Raw genomic sequence first — 24,022 nt, 5'->3', positions numbered from 1 at the left:
CCTTGACAAACTCTAAAAATTAAGACAAGAACCAAACCAATGTGAACCTTACAATAAAAAGAAAAATATTACCTTAATTAAGATATTGTATCTAAGGCAAGCATTTGCTGCTCCCCACAGCCCTGACAGACTTCACTTCCTAGCACCTCCGTAGAGGGCTGAAAACAACCTGTAATCCCAGCTCCAGGGGATCTGGTGCTCTCTTCTGGTTTACACTTGCAGAGCTCGGGGGTTCTCTTTAACTGAGGGGAGGCCTGGAGAAAAGAGACTGCCAACTTATCACCTTCGATCTTTCAAAAACAGGAGATGTCCCAGACAAGGGGTAAACAAACACCTCCTGGTATGAAAAGTCTGCAGTTTTACTGATTTCGAGTTTTCCCCAACATTGACACTTTACATTTGGGCAGAGATGTTGAAATGAGAAAACACTGGCCTCCATCAGAACTTTCTCGGATGCCAACATTCTGCTTACACGGGATGTTCTTAATAGTTACTTTGATTTTTTTTTATTTCCCTCCACAATTTTGTTTCAGGAGTTGTGAAGAAGAGGATGCCGTGGGAAACAGGAGATGCTTTTTTTCTTTCGTTCTTTATTTTTTCCCCCTCTTAAGACCTATCAAGAGGTTCCTAATCGCCAGACCAACTGGCTGGAAAGGAGAGCAAATATTTACAAGTATAGCTTGAGTTGTGTGTCTGCGTGTCCTCTAGAGTTTACACGGCTGAGAGCGAAGCGGATTATCCTGCGAATCTGGAGAATTTGAGTTATTTTAGGCCAACGGAATTGCTTCCACGAGGCCACGAGAAGTCCTGGCCCTAGCCTGTGCTGCTAGGCAGATGGATGGTTCCATGTCCCGGAAAGCCAGAACGATGAGAAGGTCACAATCCCCCACTGCGGGTCGCGTGGTCCCCTCAGTGCCCCCGTCTGACCCTGGCCTTTCCTTCGGGCCATTGCCCTACTTTTCAGAGTTCCTCGCCAGAATAGAAAACCTAGACTAGAAGCAACCAGTGCGCAACAGAAGCCCTGACTCAAAAAAAAAAGAAAAGAAAAAAAAATCGTTCTTACAGGCTCTCTGCAGCTCATTTCTTTCCTAGGATCTTGTCTCTTCAGCTCTGTGATACTTGGGGGATAGTCCAGTAGGGGACCTAGCCCTGGGGACTGTACTGCGTTATCAGGTTAATGCTGCTGCTCGACTAGGCGCTCCTCAGCTATCTGGGAAGTTTTGAGCCCCGGTAATAAAGACTGGAAAGAGCAGAACTCAGTAAGGCTTCGGTCCCGCGGCACGCGCGCGTCTCCGGTTCCGGGTGGCAGTGAAAGTGCCGCTCTAGACAGCAGCGTGCCGCCCTCCCGTGGGATCTGAGACACCAGGCCTGGGTGGTAGAGGCAGCTGGGTAACCCTGTTGATGACACCGTTCGCCCTGTGGCGTGCCGGACACTCCACCCGGAGCGCAAAGGCAGGAGGGCGCCGCGCCCCTGGCGCTCCCTCCCGGCGCCGCTGGGCTCCGCCCCACACCGCACAGCCAGGAAGCGGTGACGTGAGACCACGCTGACTGGCTGCTGCCCGCAGGGACCGCCACGGCCAGCAAATTAAGGCTCCGGGCAGCGGGCGCCCAGGCGCAGTGTTGGTCGCGCCTTGCTGCTCTCTGCACAGCAGCCATCCGCCTCCCAGGTTTCCGCGCCCTCGGGAGTCCGCGGCGGGTCGTCACCTCCCGGGGACCTTGGCCACTCCGCGGTCCCCAGCAGGGGAGGGAGGGCGAACTTGGCGTGGGTACCGGAGACCCCCCAGTTTTGCGCAGTTGATGCGTGGCGTGCCCCCCTAGCTTGCACACCATTTTGAGTGCGTGGATGGTCCCCACCCTGAAATCTTTGCGGCTTCCCGGCTTTCCTCTCCTCCCGGAGAGGCCATCCTAGAGCCCCAGAGACGTGGGGACGGACTGCTCAGGACTCCCCAGTTCCTCTCTGACAGCTCTCGGGAACTTTGGGGTTGCCTTTCGAGTCTTTGTTTCCCTCGGAGGAAGCTGGACTGCGTTTTGGCAGGCCCGGTCCCTGAGCAGGACCGTGCGCTGGGGACCATGGAGTTCACGGCGTCGCCCAAGCCCCAGCTATCCTCTCGAGCCAATGCTTTCTCCATTGCCGCGCTCATGTCCAGCGGCGGCCCCAAGGAGAAGGAGGCAGCAGAGAACACCATCAAACCCCTTGGTGAGTCGGGGTGGTTGGGCGTCTGTAGAGGCCGTACTTTTCTGTTTTCTGGCTACTGGGTGGGGGGCGGTTTGCTCCGTGGAAAGTCAGGGTGGCCTTTTCTCTGGCCGAATCAGCTAACAAGTCCAAGGCTATGCCGAAATCCTGGGAGGGAATTATTCTTCTTCTCCGCCAAGTTTTCTTTTGGGGCTTCACCGTCAACTAAAGGTCTTGAGAATCCGGATTGGGTTTGTAGCAACTTTCCCCCATTTCCTGAAATAGATAGTATGCATGGTGTACACATTTGTCTGAATGAAAACAAGTTAAAAAACAAACAAGATTTGTTTAAGATGCGAGATCCAAGGTGCATAATACACCTGAGCATGCGCTTGGAATCAGAGATGTTAAGCGACCTCAAAATAAACCAGCTTAATTTTTCGGCTAAAACAAACAGCCGTAACATAAAGGGCGATAAAAAGGCCTTCCGTGCGAAAGCCATGTTCTCCAAGGAAGCCCGAGGCTTATCAGCAACCCCCACTCTATACTCGCCATTTTCAATCGAGATTGGCAAAAGCCTCCCCAAATTCCTCGACGTCTAGTTACACTGCTTTTGTGAAAACTGTTTTCTTTACAGAAGACACTAGGCACAGACTGAAGAGAGAAGAGTGATGAGGTTCTGAAAACAACTCAGGGAGAAAGAGTTGTCATTCTCTCCATGGGCCCCAGAAATAATTATCGCACGTCTATCCTAATCACAGACTATTCTTAAAAGCAGAAATCAAATAGCTAAGCTAAGGCAATTGAAAAACAAAACAAAACAAAACAAAACAAAACACTAAAGAAACGTTAAGGGGCTTGGAAAAATAAGGAGGTTGGGCAGGGACAGGGGAGAACTAAAGTCCAAAACAAGTTGAAACCAAGAAGAAAACGCAAGATACCAGAAACTGGTGTCAAACACAGCTCTGCGCCCCGAGCTGACTTTGCTTTCTCACCTAACTTCCATCTAGGTCAAAACCTGTAAAAGCAATATGAGCTAGCCAACAACCCCCACTTTTAGAGATAGCATTGGCTGCTAATTTCAGCGTTGGACTTCTGAGGTTTCCTGTCATTAACTTTCATACGGTAGGGGAATTCTTTTTGAGTACCTCCATCTCATTTTGGTACCCAGTGGGAAAAGAAGATCTCAGGTCGAAGTTCCTGACAAGCATGTGAGTAGTGGCCTGGGAAGCTTGTCATCTCCATTAGTCTCAAGTCTGCATTCATGCTTTCTCTAACTTTCTAAAAACAAAAGAAAACAACAACCAAAAAAAAAAAAAAGCTTCCTTCAATCAAAATTATAAATTCTACATGCTAAGCCAATCCCAGCTGGGAACACCGCCCCCCCCCCCCCCAGCTACCCAGTCTCTGAAAGGAGCAAAAGTGTTCACCTGTTTTGAGAACAACTTTTGTCTATTGCCTTCTTAGCCCTTACACTTGCCAGCTCAGCAGAGCACAATGTCTAAATCAAGGCTCAGCCATAGGAACACTCAAAGGTTCTTTTAAGAGACAGTGTGGTGTTTGATGGGGGTGGGGGGACTGCAAGGGGCGGGTTTCCAATGTGCCCCATGCAGGACCACTCAAGTTTATTAATTCTACTCAGAATAACCTCGTGAGAGGTTCTGTCTTGTTGGTGTCCTTCACTTCTGTGGTGCTCCTGGCAGGCAGCGCTTGGACAGCTTGCCTGCTCAGATTGCTCCCGAGTTCCCTATAAAGATGTGGGGTGACTATGCTTCTAGTCATAGTCACTCGACTATGCTTCGAGTGTTTCAGGAATATAATAAGATGCTGGTACTGTCTGGACTCCTCTTATTTTGAAACAACCTGCCTGACAAACGATTTGATAATCCTTAGGGCAGAACTCTATTTTCTGTTAGCCTCACATTGAGAAGCCTGGGAAATAAGAAACCATTTCACAGCTGTACGCGCGAGTACATGCACACAGCTGGAACTGGTTGGCTTTCCCTCAGAGCGGTTAGAACACACTGGTTTGGGCTAGCTTCACACTGCGGATTCAAGTAGTTTCTTTTTTTTTAAGGGATGGAAGATAATTGGCAGGGAAATAAAACTAAACCAAACCAAACAAGCCCCTCCCCCCCCAACCTCCCCTGTATTGCCCCAAAGTTACTGTGGAGGACCAGTCTCTGGGGAAGGTTTGGTTCATAGGCAGCAAGATTCCTACCCATCTAACCCACTGGTAGCTGAAAAAACACTGTCCTCTCTCTTTAATTTCCTGCTTGCAAGCCTGGGTTCAAGTGGTTGTCCTCACTTCCTGGGTTATTTTGAGGAAAAACCTTTGTCTACATGATCTCCCTGGTAATGTGCCCCTATCTTTAAAAAGTCTGTGCTAGCCCACCCCTGTGATTTAGCAAGCTGGACGCCCGTATCTTTCTAGTGCCACCCCCTGAAGCTGCGAAGTCTAGAATTTGGGATGGTTGTAGTAATAGTTACACTTTAGCCTTCAAGAACACAACTTTCCCTTTCCTTCACTCATATTTTATTCCTAAGAGAGATTCATTCACATAGGTAATAGGCCCTGGTTCTAGACAGACACTGCTAGATTTGTGGGTTAGTGTCCAGCAGCGGGCATGTCCCCGGGACATTTTGCACAGGGATGGATTGTACTTTTCTGCCGGAGTTTCAGAGTTTAGCAGCATCAATGTCAAATCCAAGTGCCTCTTTTGGGTATCCTGCCCAACTCCTTCCAACATTGACCCTTCTTAGCCAGTGTCAGCAGCCAATCTTCCTTCTTGTCTCCAGAACAATTTGTGGAGAAGTCGTCCTGTGCCCAGCCCCTGGGGGAGCTGACCAGCCTAGATGCCCACGCGGAGTTCGGCGGCGGGGGCAGCAGCCCTTCCTCGTCCTCTCTGTGCACAGAACCACTGATCCCCACCACTCCCATCATCCCCAGCGAGGAGATGGCTAAAATCGCCTGCAGCCTGGAAACGAAGGAGCTCTGGGACAAATTCCACGAACTGGGCACGGAGATGATCATTACCAAGTCGGGAAGGTAGCTGGCATGGGCGGGAGGGGACTGAGCAAAGGGTTCGCGCTGCGCTTTCGGGAGCCTGGAGTGGTTGCTGCCAGGCGCGGGGCAGAGCGGTGGCCGAGCCCACAGGTCGCCGCTTCCCACCAGCTCCGAAAAGGCTGCGGAACTGGATGTGGAACAGGATCTGGCTGCGAGACGGCCGCACCCAGACCTGGGGACCTCGTCGCACAGCGCCTGCGTTTGGGTTTCCAGCTAGGCCTGGGTGGAAGGCAGTCGGCTGGGAACTACAGACTGGAGGGGAGGGAGAATCCCTGTTACAGCCAGTTTGCAGAAACCTCCCGCTTCCAATAAAAAAAGTCAGCTGAAAACGAAAACGTGAAGGATGAAATTCCGGGGAGGAAGGAGGCCAGGGCGGTGGCCCTGGACGCAGGAGCCGGGCTGTTCCGGAGAAGGGCTCCCTGGCCGGTAGCTCTAGACCTTGGGCAATTCCTAGCGGATTTCAGAAGCATGATCTCCTCCCCCCCCCCCCCCAGGATTGCCCGTGATTTTTGGTGTGTTAAGTAACTGAGCCATTTTTGGTTATTTGGGAGAAAACAAAAACAAACAAAATTTTTATCTACCTATGGTAAGGGCCCCTGTAAAAAGAGATATAAAATCATTTTTGCTGTGAGAGTCCTGTCACCATAGGCACTTCTCAGACGGTTCATAAAAAAACAAAACAAACAAGACCCGAAGCTAAACTTGGGAACTGCTTAGTCTTAGCGGGTGGTTGCGACCTTCTTCTTTTCTCCTTAATTCCTCTGGCTCTTTACAAAGAATGAATCCAGCCCCTCTCTCTTTGTCAGGAGGATGTTCCCGACCATCCGGGTATCATTTTCTGGAGTGGATCCTGAGGCCAAGTACATAGTCCTGATGGACATCGTCCCGGTGGACAACAAGAGGTACCGCTATGCCTACCACCGGTCCTCCTGGCTGGTGGCCGGCAAGGCTGATCCTCCCCTGCCAGCCAGGTTTGTGACTCTGGACTTCTTGCAGGGTAGAGTGATTTATGTGAATTTTAAGTGAGTTGTTTTTAAGCACTGGGCTCTGGCATGAGGGATTTTTCCAAGCCTGAGTCTTTCAGTCTTCGAGAAAGGTGAAGTTTGTGCGTAGAGAAAAATGTTGCCTTTAATTTTATCTCTCATGATTAATCCCAGATATTCGTGAAATTTCACTTTGAGTATCTGTTAGAAATGTGACCTTGAGATGCGTGTCTGTGTGTAATATTTCTGATAGGCTCCATTTGCATAATATATTTTAGGAAAATTTAAGCCATTTATTATATGACTATATCTGCATATAATAAGGGTCATTTGGGTAAAATTGATTGTTTTTGACTCAGAGAAGAATTACAGGTTTTAGGTAAGGATGTCAATTTCTTCCTCCACTCTATAATTTTCATGGATAGACATAATTCAATGTTAATATTCTTTCACATTAAGCATAGCTAATACATTGGAAACAATCCAACTTGTTTTCTTGGTGACTTTTGCTAATAATGTTTTTCTGGAAATACCCTTTTCTTAAAAATCACGATAAACTTTTCTTTTGAGCATTTTATTCAACCAAATATTCAGGGGGGATAGAGTAATAGCTGAAGTTAAAAGATTCTGTTAATATGAAGCAAATAGCATTGCTGATTTCTCTGTTTTGAATAAGGAACTGCAGGTTTCATGACTAATTTCTGGTAATTGATTGGAAGTTAGATCACAGCCAAGCATTAATTTCAATCTGTGAAGGTGTTATGAAGGATCGGATGGTTTTTTGCAAGCATCTAGTCTGCATCCATGGGCACCGCCTCAGGAACAGTGGGCACAGTTCTGATGGAGCATCAGTTTCACCAGCACTGGTCCAGGATTGGGCTTGCAGTCCAGGAAACAGAATAGCAATCTTTGCCTTTCTGTTTTTAAAAGAGACCAGGAAGGTGGCCTTCCAAGCCTTTCAGATCAGCATATTAAATAATTAGGAAATACTTGTAAATGACAGTTTGTTCTACTGAGTGAAAAAGTTATACCTTAAAATAGAGTAATAGATTTGGTGTTTTATATTATTAAGATTAATAGAATTGGTGTTTTCTGTTATTTACTTTGGAAAAGCCAAGTCCGTTTAGAAAAAAATATTTTTATCAGATGGGGTCTTATTATGTATGTAGCTCGGGCTGTCATCAAGCTCGTGGTCCTCTTGCTTCAGTGCCAGACTGCTTTGATGGTGGCTCACAAATGCTCAGTTTTCAATTTCTCTTTAGCACTGATTTCAAGGAGGGGTGGGTATAAATTTGGTCAGATTCCTTTCTTTTTCTCTAGTCTTGCACTTTTATTTATTTTTCTTCCTCTCTGAAGGTATGGACAAATGCTGCAGGCCAGCGGGACTTTGGAAATATGACATGCTTGACTATGTTTCTAATTTGTTCTGGTTAGAGACAGAAAAGTGCCTACCATGGTCTATCTTTCTGAAGCATGTTTTTAAACTATTGCTGGAATTTTAGGTCGGGAGGAGGGGTATGAAGGAGGGTGGATTTCCTGTGTGTTGTCTTGAGTATCCTGGTTTTGATTATTTATATTAATATTAGCTAAAAGCAAGAAACGGAAATATTTCAGATAATTTGTGGAAATTCTTGGCTGTTATTCGTATTACTGAAAATATTTTGTTACATTTTCCACTTCCATAGAAGAGGGAACTTGAGAAATTAGGATGCTTAAACCAATGGTAGAAAGTGAGTTTCTGTGGAACTTCTAAATCTAAGAAGCTTTTTTTCCCCCCTTCAGACTGAAGTTAGCGATTTCTGATCAGAAAACACAATCTTTGATAATGTTATTTGGTAGTTGTAACAGGCATGGCATTATTCATGACCAAAAGTAAAATTCTACATTTCCATACCACTAACAGTAATTTTTATTTAAATAAGTTAATATCTATGCTAGTGTGATTGCATATAGTGAATATGATAAAGAAGAAGCATATCATTAATTTCTAGCTTTTTTAGTAAACTGGGATTTTAGGAGAGGACAATGTGATACTGATCAATAAAATAACTGTATTTATAAGATCATAGCTTTGGAGAGGTAAAACTTGAGAGGCTACTGTGTTTGTATTATAATCAAAGGATACTCTTATTTACAAATTACAAGGTAAATAAGAGTATCAGAATCCTGCTGAAAACAATGAAAGAAACAAGCTCCGGAGGCCTGTAAGGTTCTCCTGTGGGTGGAGTAGACTCCATGGTACTGCCTGCCTCTCCATGTTTCACTTTTTCATGCATTTCAGCATGGGTACAGACTCTTAGTTTTTTGTTTTGTTTTATTTTGTTTAGTTTTTTTTATGATAGACCATGATGCAGCTGTCTCATTTTTACCCAAATAATGCCAGGATTGTTTACTTTCCTCCTCCTCCCTTTTCTTCTTTTTCTTCTTCTTCTTCTTCTTCTTTAAACCAAACTACTTATAAATTCCAGCTGTCAGGATTCTATGTAAAACCTGGTATATGTTTGAAGGAGTTTGACTGGTGATATGGCTCCTTGATGCATGAGCCCAGAGGTCAGTTCCCAGTGCAAAAACAATAAAAGAAACAGAAAGGGAAAACAGATCTCGTTTTATGAAAACGCAGACCTTGTCTTCCTTCTCATGTGGTCTGTCATTTCACTCCGATTTGGAGAGGTTTTGTGATGAAGCCAGCAGGATTAAGATTTGCAAAGTGCTATACTTAGGGTGAGGGCAGGAGTGAAGGAATGGCGCCTGTACAGCAAGTCTTGTTTCCTTCCACACAGCCACCAATCAATAAACAATAGAATTTTCTTATAAAGCTTTTTTTTAAGTATCTATAAGCGAATCACTTTAATAACCAGAAGTTCATTTAACTTGCTGAAACTCTCCTTTAGCAGGTACATACATAATGGCAACACAGCTTTGTGATAGTGTTTAAAGTTGACGTGAGGTGGGCTCTCAATTAGTAAACCTTTGTTCTGTCCTGTATTGAAAAATAGCCTGCCTTTGTATTTATAAATTAAATTAGGCCACTTTTAAGTTTATATGAGTTGATTCTCTAAAAATTATTTACTCATTTAAATTGTTTCTTTTCATTGTGTTACAATAATGCCTGTATTGGAAACTTAGACATTACTGTGACAGTTTTTCTTTTTAATATATCTGAGAATACGATCACACATTTGATAAATGCAGGCCAGTAGTCTAAAAGAAGATGAGAGAGAGAGAGAGAAAGAGAGAGAGAGAGAAACAACTCATCTTTGAAAAAATGGCTTGCTCAGCAGATTGGAGGAAATGTATTCACTATGCCTAAGATTTCTGGAACATGAAGAAGTATGTTAGCTACTTTGAAGTAAGCACAGCATTGCTATTTGAATAAATTCAAGGTACATGGGACAAAAAAATGTTCTCCATATATGGTGTTTATATGTTCCTTTAGAATAAAAACATTTACCATAAACACAGAATTTTGTCTCTATTTTGGTCAAGGACCCCACTATATAGCTCAGACTATTCTCAAACTCTAAATCCTTCTGCCTCAGCCTTCTGAGTGCTGACATGACAGATGTGTGAGCCAATATGCTTAGTTGAAGACAGATTGTTAAAGAATGCCCCAATAAAGCTCTCCCGTATCTTCTCAGGCTCTATGTGCATCCAGACTCTCCCTTTACTGGGGAACAGCTCCTCAAACAGATGGTGTCTTTTGAAAAGGTGAAGCTCACCAACAATGAACTGGATCAGCATGGCCATGTAAGTACAGAGCCTTGGAGTCTCAGGTTCCGCTGGATGCAAGGAACATGTTATATGAAATATCCTTTCTCCACTGCCCTCTACCTTTCCCTTTCCCCCATCTTTCTAGCTTCCTGTTATCCATGTCTGAGTCATTCTATGAGATCTTGACTGCTTTTGTTAAAGCCATTCATGGGGATGTCATGTGGCACTTTTGTACCAGGGGTTGGGGATCTTCTGTGCCAAAGACCGCCCCCCCCGCCCCTACAGTTTTGCAAATGCTTTACCGTATTCGCCACCAAAACAAAGGAAATGTGCATTTAGGGAGGCCAGAAAGCTGATTTTTGGGTTAAGCATCATACTTCTGTTAGTATATTAATAATACAGCATAAAGAAAGAGGGACTAAGACTTCTTGTTGGAGTCTCCTAAGTGTGTTCTGCAGAGGACATCATGTGAGAGGCAGCAGAGTGCAAGAGCCTCATTTCCAAATAAGCCTGCAAAGCTGCCAATCACGTTGCAAGTTTCTATAAGGACTGGTGAAGCCTGTAAGGTGTCCAGAGAGCAGGGCTATCCGAAGGCCAGAAGGAAAATGCCTTCAGGTGCTTCTCTTAGAGGAAGTATGTTTGGGAGGTAGCTGAGAACCGCTAAAGCTCTAGATAAGTGACTTTGTTCTGCACCAGACACACCAAATTGTAAGATAAAGCGGTTCACGTTCCTCCCTAAAAGGAACCCAGAGAGTCTGTGTGTCTCTGGACAGGCTCAGTCATTGCTCTTCTCTTCCAGGGCTCTGAATTTTAGCTTAGGTTGCACTGGCGGCAGCAGTTATGTTAGTCTTAAGACAGATAAATTTGCAATTATAAACAAAGCAGAAGACCTGTAATTCCTGCAGGGGAGGCAGAGGCAGGAGGCGGTTAACCTAACCCAAATAACGTTTTCCAACCAAGTCCCTGTCTCAAAAATCAAAGCAAAGCAAATGAAACAAAAGCACATTTCATTTTGGGTCAGTAAAGAGTTGGTTGTAATATGGGTTTTGGGAAAAAGAAAAAATATAGCTCTGACCTTCTATCAATAGTTGATAGAGCAGATAACCACCGATGAAAGGGCCCTTGCCATTTGCTAACGTTCCTTGTTAGAGCTGTTGTCTTTGATGTGAATGTGCATGTGTATGTATTTGTGTGTGCACGCATGTATGTGTGTTCACATATGTATGTGGGTATGTGTACTCATGCCATGCATGCTAGTGTCTTTGTTTGCCTCTCTTCACCTTAATATATTAAGACAGGATTTCTCACCCAACCAAAGCTTGCTGTCTCAGTCAGGCTAGCTGGCAAGTGAGCTCCTTGGATCCTTCTATCCCTGTCTCCTAGTGCTGGGGCTGGGGCTGCAGGTATACACAGCCATGCCAATTTTTTTTTTTTTTTTTTTTTTTGCGGATGCTGGGGATTTGAACTTAGGACCTTTCATTTTTCAGGACAAGCAGTCTTATTCATTGAGTATCTCCCAAGCCACTATGATTCAATGATCTTAAATAGAAATGTATGTACAAATTCTCTTTTAGATTTTACATGAGAAAATTCAAGGCAGGCTTGCAGGCTTCCTTTAAAAAGATTATTTCTGTGTTTTTGCCTTCATTGTCAGAAAGAACATGATTTCTTTCCTTGGCTTAGAAATCCTGGGATAATTATTATAATTATCTCTCTAATTTTCTTACTAAGTATGGTTCTTGTGACTTTAAGGCTTAGTTTTCATTGGATCTGTGAAAGAGAGGTAAATGGATGATTTAAATAGACAACAAAAGGAGGGCTCTGGAGATGGTTTCAGACAGTTGAATTGAACCTGAAACTAAACAAAGAGCTTGAGTTGGTGTCTCTATCTTCATGCATCCAGGAGACATTGCTTGCTTTCTACAACCACATCAAGCTGGCAAGGCTGCCTTCTGACTGTGGGTAGCATTGGAGAGACACCGGAAGTGGGTGTTTCTGGTTGTTGTTTCACCAATGGGAAGATAATAGACTTTTTTCAATTTTTAATTTTTTTATTAATCTTAATTTTTTTTAATCCATCCTTTACTTTCTACATGTGCAACTTTAAGAATTACTTGGGATTGTCCAGGAAGGCTTCAGACTTCAATGGTAGATTATTTAGCCAGGATTTAAATGTTTTGTTTTAGCATTAGCTTCAGGGAGAGCTGGATTTCAGTAGTTCTGAGTTCTAGCCCGATTGTGTGGTGATTAGACTATGTCATATTGTTCAGTTGTCAGCAGCTACTTAGCCTTAAAACTTGTTTTTTTTTTTTTCTTTTTTTTTTTTGTTGTTGGTTTGTTTGTTTTGTTGTTGTTGTTGTTTTCAAGACAGGGTTTCTCTGTGTAGCCTTGTTGCATTGTAGATCAGGCCTGCCTCGAACTCACAGCTATCTGCCTGTCTCTGCCTCCCTGAGTGCTGGGATTAAAGGCATGCACCATCGTGTTGGACAAAACTTGTATGGTTTACTAGTACCTTTTGTCACCAGAATTAGTGTCATCTGAAAATGAGAAAGAACGTTTTAGGTACTATTTTATTTAACCGCTTCTTGACTCAGTTTGATGAAGGTGCTCTTCTATCACAGGTGCACTTTTTTGGTCTCTGACAGGAACATCCACTATTCCTAGGAAGTTATTCCCTTAGAAAAACACAGTTTGCATTTCTGTTGATTGTTCTTATCTCCAGGAGGGATAGACTAAGGAGGCCTTGGAGACTGGCTGGGAGGGTTAGAAGTGGGAGGGGCGTTATTTAAGATTTGAAGATGTTTGTTTGTTTTGTTTTTCATTTGCTCTCTGCACGTGTAGGTGGGAAGAATGTTATTTGAAAGTTTTTCTTATCTTTTTAGTTGAACATATAGAGAATGCTGATACATTTACATTAGAAGACAAATATTTGCTTCTTTTTTTTTTTTTTTTTTTTTCAAGACAGGTTTTCACTGTGTAGCTTTGGCTGTCCAGGCTGGTCTTGAACTCACTGCCTCTGCCTCCCAAGTACTGGGATTAAAGGCATGCTCCTGGCTAAATATTTGCTTTTGTTTTTTGGAGGTGGCTTCAGATTTATGATCAATTTTCATTGTCTTGGACTTCTTGGAGTAAGTCATTATACAGAGAAATGATGTTCTTTATCAAATATTTCAATATATTTGAAGATCTTGTATTTCTTAGTTGTTTATATTTTTTTTGAGACCAGAAAGAGAGGCAGGTACACATTTCAATTCCATTCAATGACTCAAGGTCGATTTACAAGTTTGAAAGACTGACAGAAAGACATTGACAATGTGGTGTGTTGTTCTCTCATTTCTATGGATATTGTTCTGAGGTGTATTGGAAATAGAGAAGCCATAAAATGGGATATTATTGACATATAACTTCCTCTATTGTGAGTAGTATAAGTATGTATACATTTTACCTAACACAATGCAAATGTTATATGAATAGTTATTAGTCTGAATCATTTAGGGAATACAGACAAGGAAAAAGTATATTTGTTCAGTGTAGGCATAATAGTTTTGATCTAAGGTTGACATCTATCTATCTATCTATCTATCTATCTATCTATCTATCTATCTGAGACAGGGTTTCTCTATGTAGGTCTGGCCGTCTTGGAACTCACTGTGTAGACCAGGGTGGTATTGAACTCAAAGTCACAGATCTGCCTGCCTTTGCCTCCTGAGTGCTGGGATTAAAGCTGTGTGTCACCATGTCTGGCCCAATTTAAGGTTGTTCAAATATAGAGGCACCACCCAAAGATAAAGATGTCCGGCATGTATCAATTACCCTCAACCTCTAGTGTCTTGTTTGTAAATACCTTCAGCAGAAACTCTCCCTCCTGCACTGTATCCATCCATTCATGTTAGCCAGGAAAGCGAGAGGCCCTTTAGCTGCAAGGCCAGCACAGCAAGCATCACCTACTGGCCCACGCACTCTTATAGGGTGCTTCCCAAGACCGGGGATTTGCAAGGCATTCGAAGACCGGATACAGGCAAATCTCCAATTCCAAAGGGCAGACGGTCTCTGTACATTTATGTGGCTATTTGTTTGTCAGTGGAGACAGGTGGGAAACATTTTATACCTAAAAATGAATTATGTTCAGCCAAATGTCGTGTTGTAGCTCATGCCTGTTAATCCTAGCACTCAAGAGATGGAGGCAGGAGAACTGCCAAGATTTTAAGACCAGCCTGCGGCACAAAGTGAAACCCTGCCTGGAAACAAACAAGTGAGCAAACAAGAACAAAAAGAAGATTTTTTTTGTTTTGCTCATTTTGTACAGTGGCAAACATTTATATTTTAATAAATAAAAACACTGTTTATGTTTATCATTGCTAAGAACTTGCAATTTTTGGTGGTTACAGTATGTAAGATGGCCATGACAGTGATTAAAATTTAATTTAAAACTGAAAGCTAATGGTCCAAGAAATTGTCATAGCACAGTTCCTAGTTTTGAGCACGTCTTCCTTCCAGTGTGCTTCACAAGGGTTACAGCCTCTAGGAGCTGTCCAGATGGCTCAGCAGTTAAAGAGCTCTTGAGGATCTGAGATTAGCTCTTAGCACCTGTGCCAGGCAGCTATCAAAAAAGCCTGTCATTCCGGCTCAGAGGAATCCAGTGCCCTCTTCTGGCCTCCGTGGGTATCTGTACAAATGTGTGCACACACAAGTAAGAAAATTAAAAGTTACCTCCTTTCTTCTCACCTGAGAAGTTAGTACCAATTTTGCATTTGAGACTGCCTAGGTTGGAGAGGTTCACACACTTGGCTAAGATAAGAGAGCTATACAGTGGCAGATTTGGGATTTTAGCCCATGTCTGTTTAATACAATAGTACATTTCTAAATCGTTTTACTTTTTCCTCCGTGAATAACCGTATGAATAACCTCCTAGAGAATATTATTTTTATTTAGAAAATTTAAATATGCATTTTACGGTCTAACTAGACCAAAAAAAAAAAAAAAAAAACAAAACAAACAACAACAGAACACATTTTGAAGACTTGTTGTTGTTGTTTTGAATTCATTTATTTTATCTGTTTGAGTGTTTTGCCTGCATGTATGTGTACCATGTGCACACCTGATGGCCAAGGAGAAGTCAGAAATGAAAGACGGTGTCAGGCCCCTGGAACTGGTGTTATGGATGGCTATGAGCCACCATGAGGGTGTTGGGAATAGAACTTGGGTCTAGTGTAAGAGCAACATCCACTCTTCACCACTGAGCCGTATCTCCAGCCCCCCTTTATCTATCTATCCATCTATCTATCTATCTATCTATCTATCTATCTATCTATCTATCTATTTATCTATCTATCTGTGTGTATGTGTGCGTGTGTGTGTGCATTCATGCCACAGAGCATGTGTGGAGCTCAGAGGAAAACTTATAGAAGTCTGTTTTCTCCCTCCATCATATAGCTTCCAGGAATCATACCCAATTCATCAGACTTGGAGGCAAGAACTTTTACTTATTGAGACATCTCACTGGTCCAAGGCATGATTTTGGAAAATTAATAAAACCTGTCTGAGGGGATGGTTCAGTTGATGACATGTGATGACACATAAACATGAGGACCTCAGTTTGGATCCCTGCACCAACATAAAAGCCAAGGAGTGCTGTGGGGTGGAAAAGGATGGATCCTGGGGTTCACCGACCAGTTTACTTCATCAGTGAGCTGCATACAGTTTCAGTGAGAGACTCCGCAGCAGAAAGACACTGAGGAAAGCACCCAACATTCTCCTCTGTCCTACACAAGCATAGACATCTGCAGAAACACATGTGTGCATACACACACATCACACACACACACACACACACACACACACACGGTAACACATAGATCATACTCTCCAAATGGCTTCTCTTCTGCCTCCATCATTTCAGCGGACGGCTCGTGTGATTTGCAGTTGTTGATTCACAGTGATGACTGTGTTATTGAATGAAAGCGACTTTACACAAGAAGGGAAAGGGTTTTTACTAATCCTTGAACCTGAAGCTGCAGATTAGATAGGTGGGTTAAGGATACAAAACTCAGGACTCCCGTCTCTTCGCTGCAGATCATTTTGAATTCAATGCATAAGTACCAGCCGAGAGTGCACATCATAAAGAAGAAAGACCACACGGCCTCCCTGCTCAACCTGAAGTCAGAAGAATTCCGAACCTTCATCTTTCCAGAGACAGTTTTCACGGCAGTCACGGCCTACCAGAACCAGCTGGTGAGTAGGCCCTTTGCAGTTCAGTTCCTGCCCCGGGGGTTTGCCCAGCGCTCAGAAGACAGCTATTGAATATGGGCATCACATCCACTGTGAGTGTACTGAGTTGTCACATATTGTATCAACTTGCCTCCTAGGACCTTTATTCTGTAGTGCGGGCTGCTTGGTGGCAGATCCCTAACCAGCATCCACCCCACTGTGCCTTCTGAAAGAAACTCTCTGCTACCTTTTCCTCCTCTTGCAGAAGCATGCCCCCCCCCTTTATAAACACAAACTCTGTAGAGAACTGCTGAAATTATTAACACTTGCGATGCTTCATGAGACTAGCTTAGCCACGACTTAGGATAAGGAAATAGTGTGAACCTCGAATAATAAGCTGCAGTTGTGTCTTTAATTGACATCAAAATGATAAGTTACAACATTAGATTATATTTTCTACTATTCTCAGCATACATTATATTTCCAACTTGCGAATTATCTTCTTGCATAAGATTTAGTCTTAGTAAATATTTCTTAGTGTCCCACTAAGGCCAAATGCTGCTAGGTACTTTTTTTTCTTTTATATTTTATTCTTTCCTGGTCAGCAGAAGGTTGACAGGTTTGTAGCAACAGTGATGCAGAGTGGCGAAGAAGCTGAGGGGAAGAAAGACTGACTAATTTTTCTGCAGTCAAAAAAGCAGGTTGTAAAATTCTTTTGAGTGTACCTAGTAAAAGGTGTTCATACACACCTTCACTTGAATCGTCAGGCTGTTCAGAGTTCTTTATCTTGCTTTGCTGATTGTCTGGAGTAGCTAGGATGCTTGCTTTCCTCTTGTATTGCTGTTAGTGTGTTGTAGGTTCTGAACATGAGAATCCATGGGTGGGTCATACAGAGGATATGCAGAGACTCTGGGAAAAAAAGGAGGAAGAGGAGAGCACAAGTAGACACATTCAAAGAAGAAAGTTGGAACTGGCAGGAGATACATTTAAGAATGGCCAGAGTAAATGCAGAAGGCTCATGTGTGTGCAAAGTCTGTGTGGCTTTGACGTTCATTTCACAACTGTCACTGCCATTTCCCTTGTAGATGGGTCTCAGAACCAACTAAGCCATTTTGGGGCTATTGCAGTGATCAGATGTGATGATGTGTACAGACATGCCTTTGAAAACGTGAGGTTGGACTGTTCAGGACTGCCAAGAGTGCTTTATCTACACGTGGACTTAAAACAGGGTCAGATGAAAGGAGAGGAGGTCCTCCAAGCAGTGGACTTGGAAAGGGGCAGGGAGAAGATGAGGGAGGGAGAGTGGGGGTAGGAAGGAATAAAGGGGCGGGATATAGCTGGGATACAGAGTTAATAAAATGTAACTAATAATAAAAATAAAAATAAAAGAAAGTTATAAAAAGAAAATGTCAGTGATTGTACCGTGCCATGAAGATGACTCAGCAGGTTAGAGGCACTTGTGACCTGGTGACCTGAGTAGATCCCTAGAAAATACACACACACACACACACACACAGAGAGAGAGAGAGAGAGAGAGAGAGAGAGAGAGAGAGAGAGAGAGAAATTAAAAATCCATTGGCATGTTTGCTAAGATAAATCAATGAATAGTTGTTATGTAAATCACCTCATTGTATAAACAAAATATTATCTCTCTTTTGATCTCCAAAACGATAATGGAAAAAAAAGACTTTTGGAGAACATCCAAGTAAAACTTTTTGAATAGGCCAGAGTCTACAATACTCTCCCGCCCTGAAGATCTGGGTGTTTGACTCCGAGGTCTCTCTTGTATTTGGAAGCACGTGAAAAGAGGGTCTTACAGATTCAGAGAAGAGTCCTGAAACATTCAGCTCATACACTAAGTGAATGTGTCATTTTCTGATACAACGCTAGATGTATAACCCTTTGGGAAATCTTGTTAATGCTTTGGGATGAAAAAGTGACTTGCCATACGGAAACTTTCAAAGCTGCTTTCAGGAATCCCTCTAAAAGGGTCCAGAGCTGGAAAACGCAAATGACAAGTTTGTTTTTAAAAACTGAAATGTAATGTGTTAGAACAAATATGGAAGTTTGTACAGGTATCACCTTAGATAATATGAAAAGCAGGAATCCTAAGTAAATGCCAAGAGGCCTTCTTTCATAGTACACAGATTACATAAGGAAGGGTAGCATTTGGGTGCTTGCTATTACACACGAAAGAAAGAATGATGTTTTCTTATTTAATCTTTGCAGGAATATTATTCAAGCAGGGAAGTAATATTTTTATTATGCAATATATAGCTGGAAAATTGAGGCATGAGCTAAATGAGTCGCTCAATGTGGCTTCCTGTGCCCATCAAGGATTTGAAGAAAGGTAAAAGAAGAATCCTTGACCTCTGAGCTGAGCACCCCTTCTCAGGAGCAGGGCTCTTTCCTCTCAGCTTCTGGCCTTGATGGACCCTTAGACATCCTTCCCAGAGGGTTTCAAGGCAATATTCCCCCCCCCGTTCCTGTTTATCTGATGTTTGGGGTTGTGATCACACAGTATATTGGTGAGTGTGACATAAGTTGCCATCCTCAATTGGAGGGCTGAGTGTCAGCGAGGCTCCCTTCAGCCCCTAGATACCGTGTGTTTTCATGTGATCACTTCATCGAACTGTTCCTTTCACTAAACTATCCGAAAAACTTCAGTGTACAAAGTCGTATAAACGAATGGTCAAGTGAACTCCATGTGCCCTCCACTCAGACTTAGCTGTTCTGCTATTCCAATCTAAGATGCTAGTCTCATCTGCTCTCCAGCAAGCATGTTCCCACAGAGAGTTTTGTAATGTGACCATACTGCCTTTATCACAGCCCAGATGATCAATTAGAAACATTCTTTAATATTATGCAACAGCCAGTCCATTTGAATTTTAGTATTATCTGATAGTATCCATGGTGATCTTGTCTTCCCCAGCCCCCTTGCAATAAGCTCCAACTAAAATTGATGGTCTAGACTAATTATTGTTATTTGGAAAAATCCTTCCACATTTTTCTCAATAATGTTATTTAATTTTGACTTTGAGCCCCAATGGAAGCCCTGAGAGTGTCACTGTATAGATAATGAAACTGAGGCTCAGAAGGGTTAGGACACTCTCTCAGGACTGTATATTTGATAAGAGGCAGACCTGTCAAGAAGGTTCAACCTTCTGGATCTTAACGCTTCCTTTTTGGTGGTATTACAAGGCCAACAAAGTAATCACTTCCAAAGTCAACACTTTGAAAGCTTAATTTGACAACATTACGATTTTAAAGTAAGTCAAAATGCTAACTAATGCATATTTTAACACTAATTACTTCTCTCACTAAAGTTTATTTTTATAACTGATATTATGAGTGGGTTTGCAATTCAATCCCAAGAACCCATCAATCTTTGACTGCATCATAAGGTATGAAAGGATTAATGGGCTAGTTCAGTGCTGGAGAACCCACAATGGAAGCATCTTCTCAATAGATCCCTGAGCTCATTTCTGTAATCCATCTTTAAAAGCATCCTTAGTATAAAACCACTCATCCGTAAGTGTGGTTTGGTAAAGCAGGGCAGTTTTGTAAATGGTTAATAGATTTCCTTTAATGAATACAACTGATACAGGTTTACTTTAAAATCTGATCAGGAATTATCAGTTATAGTACGTCATCTTCTTGACAGACTTACCTTTAGGCTTTCTGGAGTCAACTGCATTTTCATTGCTTCATGGCATGTATTAATTTTCCTACAGTAAACACAATAAGATAATATAATTCAAAGAAAAGACATAGTATGTATGTATAGTATGTATGTATAGTGTCAACATGAAAAGTTTTCCATGCGTGAGGAACTAAGAGGAGGAGGAGGATTGATTTAAAAGTTCCCATTTGGACCGATTTCTCTCTGTCTTAAACTTTTGATGTGACTATTATTTTTATGTCTGCTAAATTCAAATCAAAGTTCCCCAAAAATGTGTGTGTGTGTGTGTGTGTGTGTGTGTGTGAAGCTTTACTTATTGAGACTGGTAGTTTTATTTAGAATTAATGAAAATGGGACCTTTTGCCCATTTCTTCTTCTGCTTTTTGCAAGGGATGATTGCATTTCTTTACATTATTAGATAAATGCTAAATACATTACACTTTCAACAAACTATTTTATAATTTAAGATTTAAAGGTCATGCATTGTTTTTGAGCCAGCAGATCATTGCTGTAGAGTTGAAGTGTAGGTCAGGTTTCATTTCTAAATGCCTTTGGTCAGATCTTTTCCTGATAATTGGAGAAATGGTCTCCAAGGGCCAATTTCACCTTATGGCTGGGACCCCAGCTGGATTCAGAGTCATGTTGTGACAAAGAATAACAATCACTGTAAAGTCACCTTTCCCTGGCACAGCTAGTATAAAAAAAATCTGCCCTCTAACTGTGCATGCATTTACCTACAGATGATAGCAATGGAGAAAAATGAATTTTCTAGTTAGCACATGCATTATGCTCTGCATCACTGCAATTATAGTAAAAACACAAGTCTTTGCATGTCTGGGAACATACATACTGCAGGGTTTCTCAGGTATATAGTGCTATTCTCTCTTTACATTCTAGACATGGTATCGTCAATACTTTCCCTTCACCAAGGGAAGAATATTGCTGCTTTTAAAAACTGATTTGGGGGTGGGGTAGAGAGATGGCTCATTGATCATGAGCATTTACTGCTCTTGCAGAGGACTGGGGTTTAGTTCCCAACATTCACTTCTGGGAATTTTTAACCATCTCAAACTCCAATTCCAGTGGTTTGGATACCCTCTTCTGGCCCTACAGGCACCCATACACATGTGGCAAACATCATTGACAGGGATAACATACATATAAAATAAAAAACTTAAAAAGTGGTTTTTGAGTGATATAAAAGCTGTGGCCTTGGCTTCGAAGAAAATGATGTTCAGTGGCTGACACTTTTTGAATCCTCCCTTTCGTACAGCCTTTGGCAAGGGTAGCACAGGTGAGCATTGCAGGCTACAGACTTCCTGGGCCAGAGTTTGATGGAACAGTCATTGCACTTAGCCACCCACTTGCTTTCACCATTCTCATAGCCACTCTTTCCATTATGCCTGATTTTACAAAGGGATGGGAGACTGAACCCTCAGAAGCAATTTTACATGTTTTAAATTTAAATATCTGAACTTTTATGAACCATTGTTACCTAGAATATGAAAGTTCTATTATTTAAAGTTATTTTACGGCCAAGTGTGGCAGTGCAAACCTTTAGTTCCAGCACTCAGGCAAAAACATGCTGATCTCTGTGAGTCTGAGGCTAGCCTGGTCTACATTGTGAGTTACAGAACAGCCAGAAGTATGTAGAGAGAGCCTGTCTAAAAACGCCAACACACATATGTATGTGTGTATATATGTACGTATGTATGTATGTATACGAGTGTGTGTTATCTTGAAATAAGAAAACAAAATAGAATGCTTATAAGCAACACACAGTTTAACCTATTCTGTAAAATCATGATATTATAATTCGGTTGTTATTTTTATTTATTTATTTTTTGTTTAGTTATTTGGTTTTTCGAGACAGGGTTTCTCTGTGTAGCCCTGGCTGTCCTGGACTTGCTTTGTAGACCAGGCTGGCCTCGAACTCACAGATATTCTGGCCCCACCTCCCAGAGTGCTGGGATTACTAGTGTGTACCTCTGCCCTGCTGGTGGTTTGTTCTTAATATAAAGTTTAACAAACCTGTCTGTAATTTCTTCTGTGGTTGTCTACTGGGTCTGGAGCTGAGTTTAGCCAACCATAAGGTGGATCCTCAAATTCAGTCACAGTCTGTGCTGTTGTATTTATTCACTGAAAATTTTAAAATAAACAATTTTAAATGAACAATTTTAAAATGAACAATCCACAAACCCAGATTCAGCTTTCCTTCTTCTCTACTTCTCAAAACCAGTGATTCTCTTCCCCCATGGATTTAGTCAAACTCATCCATAGGGAAAGTAAAAAGCAGGTAACTGTCTTGCATTCTTCTTCTAATTAATGCTCTAAATTAAACTGTCATTGTACTTTATTACTATGTCTGGATATACAGAGGGGCCATGCCCTAATGCAGACTTTGTTTTGGTTCTTGAAGTTTAAAATTACATTATATCAAGTTAAGGAGAAACAAAGCTGCATGGACACTAGTAATGGTTATAAAAAGTAAAATTTAAAAAGATAGTGGTAGATAATTTTAATAATGAAAGATAATTCAAAGAAATAAAACAATGTGAAACTCATGCTGCATTTAATTCATTTCCAGGCACAAAGTTATGGCAATAATGTAAGATCAGGGACACATTAATTGACATACATTTCTCTACTTGTATTAGGGCACTGAAAGAGTTTAGTCACAATCACTTCACTCAAAGTCCTTGAACTTTAACTATCAGAAGTAGTAAAAACACACACAGTTTTTTCAAATCCTTTCCAGGACAAAGCAACCATCTTACCATCGACACTTCTTCCTGTTGCATAGCTTATTTGCAACCAAATATAGATTGTTCTAGTTCATCAAAGAGAAAAGGCTTCAAGCACTTATGATGTTAGCATCTCTGTTAGGCACATCATCTTCCATTATCTGCAGACAACTTTAACTACTGACAGATCCGATCCCTTTCCAATTTTAAAATGAACTACTTCGAGTAAGATTTGCCTTTGTTGTTATGTCCTACAGCCAAAAGTTTTCATTTGGGTTTGGCTTACCTTTAAGGTTGCTACTTGTCGAGGACACATCTCACCGTCCAGGTCCCTTCACAGTGTTTCTCCGTACTTGCTCCGTAGAGTTTCAGACTCTGTCAAGGCAGAGAGCAGGCGTCCTTTTCCCAGTGTTACTTTGCACCGAAGCAAGCAATCTTGATTACATAGGTGCTGGCTAGCGGTTGCCCAAACATTTCAGGAGCCATAATGCACTTCAACATTGTATTTAAATTACAGTCCCTAAAGGACCACAGGACTTGGAAATCTTGCTGGGACTTAGGATATTAGAACATGTTGGTTGTCTCCACTTTAAAAGGGTTTTGCAACTTATAGAGAATAAACAGTAGTATTTTTCCTTTTTGAAAGTTGACACTCAAATACAAGTTCAAGTCTGAACAAATGGCTGAACACTCAGGTCGTCGGGAGGGCCAGCCATGCAGGAGAAGAGATTCTCCTGAAGCCCCAAATGTGCACACTGTAGAGGCCACTTTGGTGACCTGTGCCCACTGCGGAGGCCACCACAGAATCTGGGCAGAGTTTAGCTTTTGCTTTTCACTGTAAACAAGTCTTGTTTGTCTAACATATTTCCCTCCCTTTTTACCAATATTCACAATTTTTGGATTAATGCAAGGAACTTCATTCTTCTTTATCTGCTCTCCAGTGCATGTTCAGAGCTACTTTTAAGGACTCCTCATGGCTGATGACCGGCATAGGCTCCTTCTGTGGCCTACCAGTGTTGAAGAGAAAGGAGAGTGTTCTGCTTCGTCCATGCATTGGAGGGCTTTATTTTAAAATATTTTTAATTTTAATTTTTATTAATTACACTTTATTCACTTTGTATCTCCCCATAGCCCCCTCCCTCCTCCTCTCCCAATTCTACCCTCCCTCCCCCATTGGAGGGCTTTTTACAGGGGGCAAAAGCTTTTTTGCTGCTTTGCATATGTAGTTCATGCTAAGAAAACTTTAAAAAGAACATGGCGTCTTTCTTTATGGTGAAAAGAGAAAGCGGTTTAGAATGAACTTTGGATACAGCTTATTCTCTTTTTAAAATAGTACTTCAAACTTTAATTGCTTTCTCCTTAGTGTGAAAAAGGAGGACATCCCACACTCCATAACTCCTTTTTCTTCCTTGCTAAGAATATTTAGTGTGTGTCTCCCTCCAAAGATGAACTTGT

General features: G+C 42.0%; 1 protein-coding gene across 1 annotated transcript in view; it reads left to right on the top strand.

The window, feature by feature from the left end:
• The first annotated feature begins 1,576 nt into the window (after positions 1-1,576).
• Tbx20 (T-box transcription factor 20) overlaps positions 1,577-24,022 on the top strand; it is a 53,477-nt gene continuing 31,031 nt past the window's right edge. The window contains exons 1-5 of the mRNA XM_021644999.2: positions 1,577-2,197; positions 4,973-5,222; positions 6,047-6,211; positions 9,862-9,970; positions 16,007-16,165. Of these exons, the coding sequence (XP_021500674.1) occupies positions 2,071-2,197; positions 4,973-5,222; positions 6,047-6,211; positions 9,862-9,970; positions 16,007-16,165 (810 nt within the window). The 5' untranslated portion in view covers positions 1,577-2,070. The remainder of the gene's footprint in view (positions 2,198-4,972; positions 5,223-6,046; positions 6,212-9,861; positions 9,971-16,006; positions 16,166-24,022) is intronic.

Source organism: Meriones unguiculatus, chromosome 1 (genome assembly GCF_030254825.1).
Source record: "Meriones unguiculatus strain TT.TT164.6M chromosome 1, Bangor_MerUng_6.1, whole genome shotgun sequence".
Classification (NCBI taxonomy): Eukaryota; Metazoa; Chordata; class Mammalia; order Rodentia; family Muridae; genus Meriones; species Meriones unguiculatus.
The sequence above is the reverse complement of the archived record's forward strand: the minus strand, read 5'-3'. Positions and strand labels throughout refer to the sequence as shown.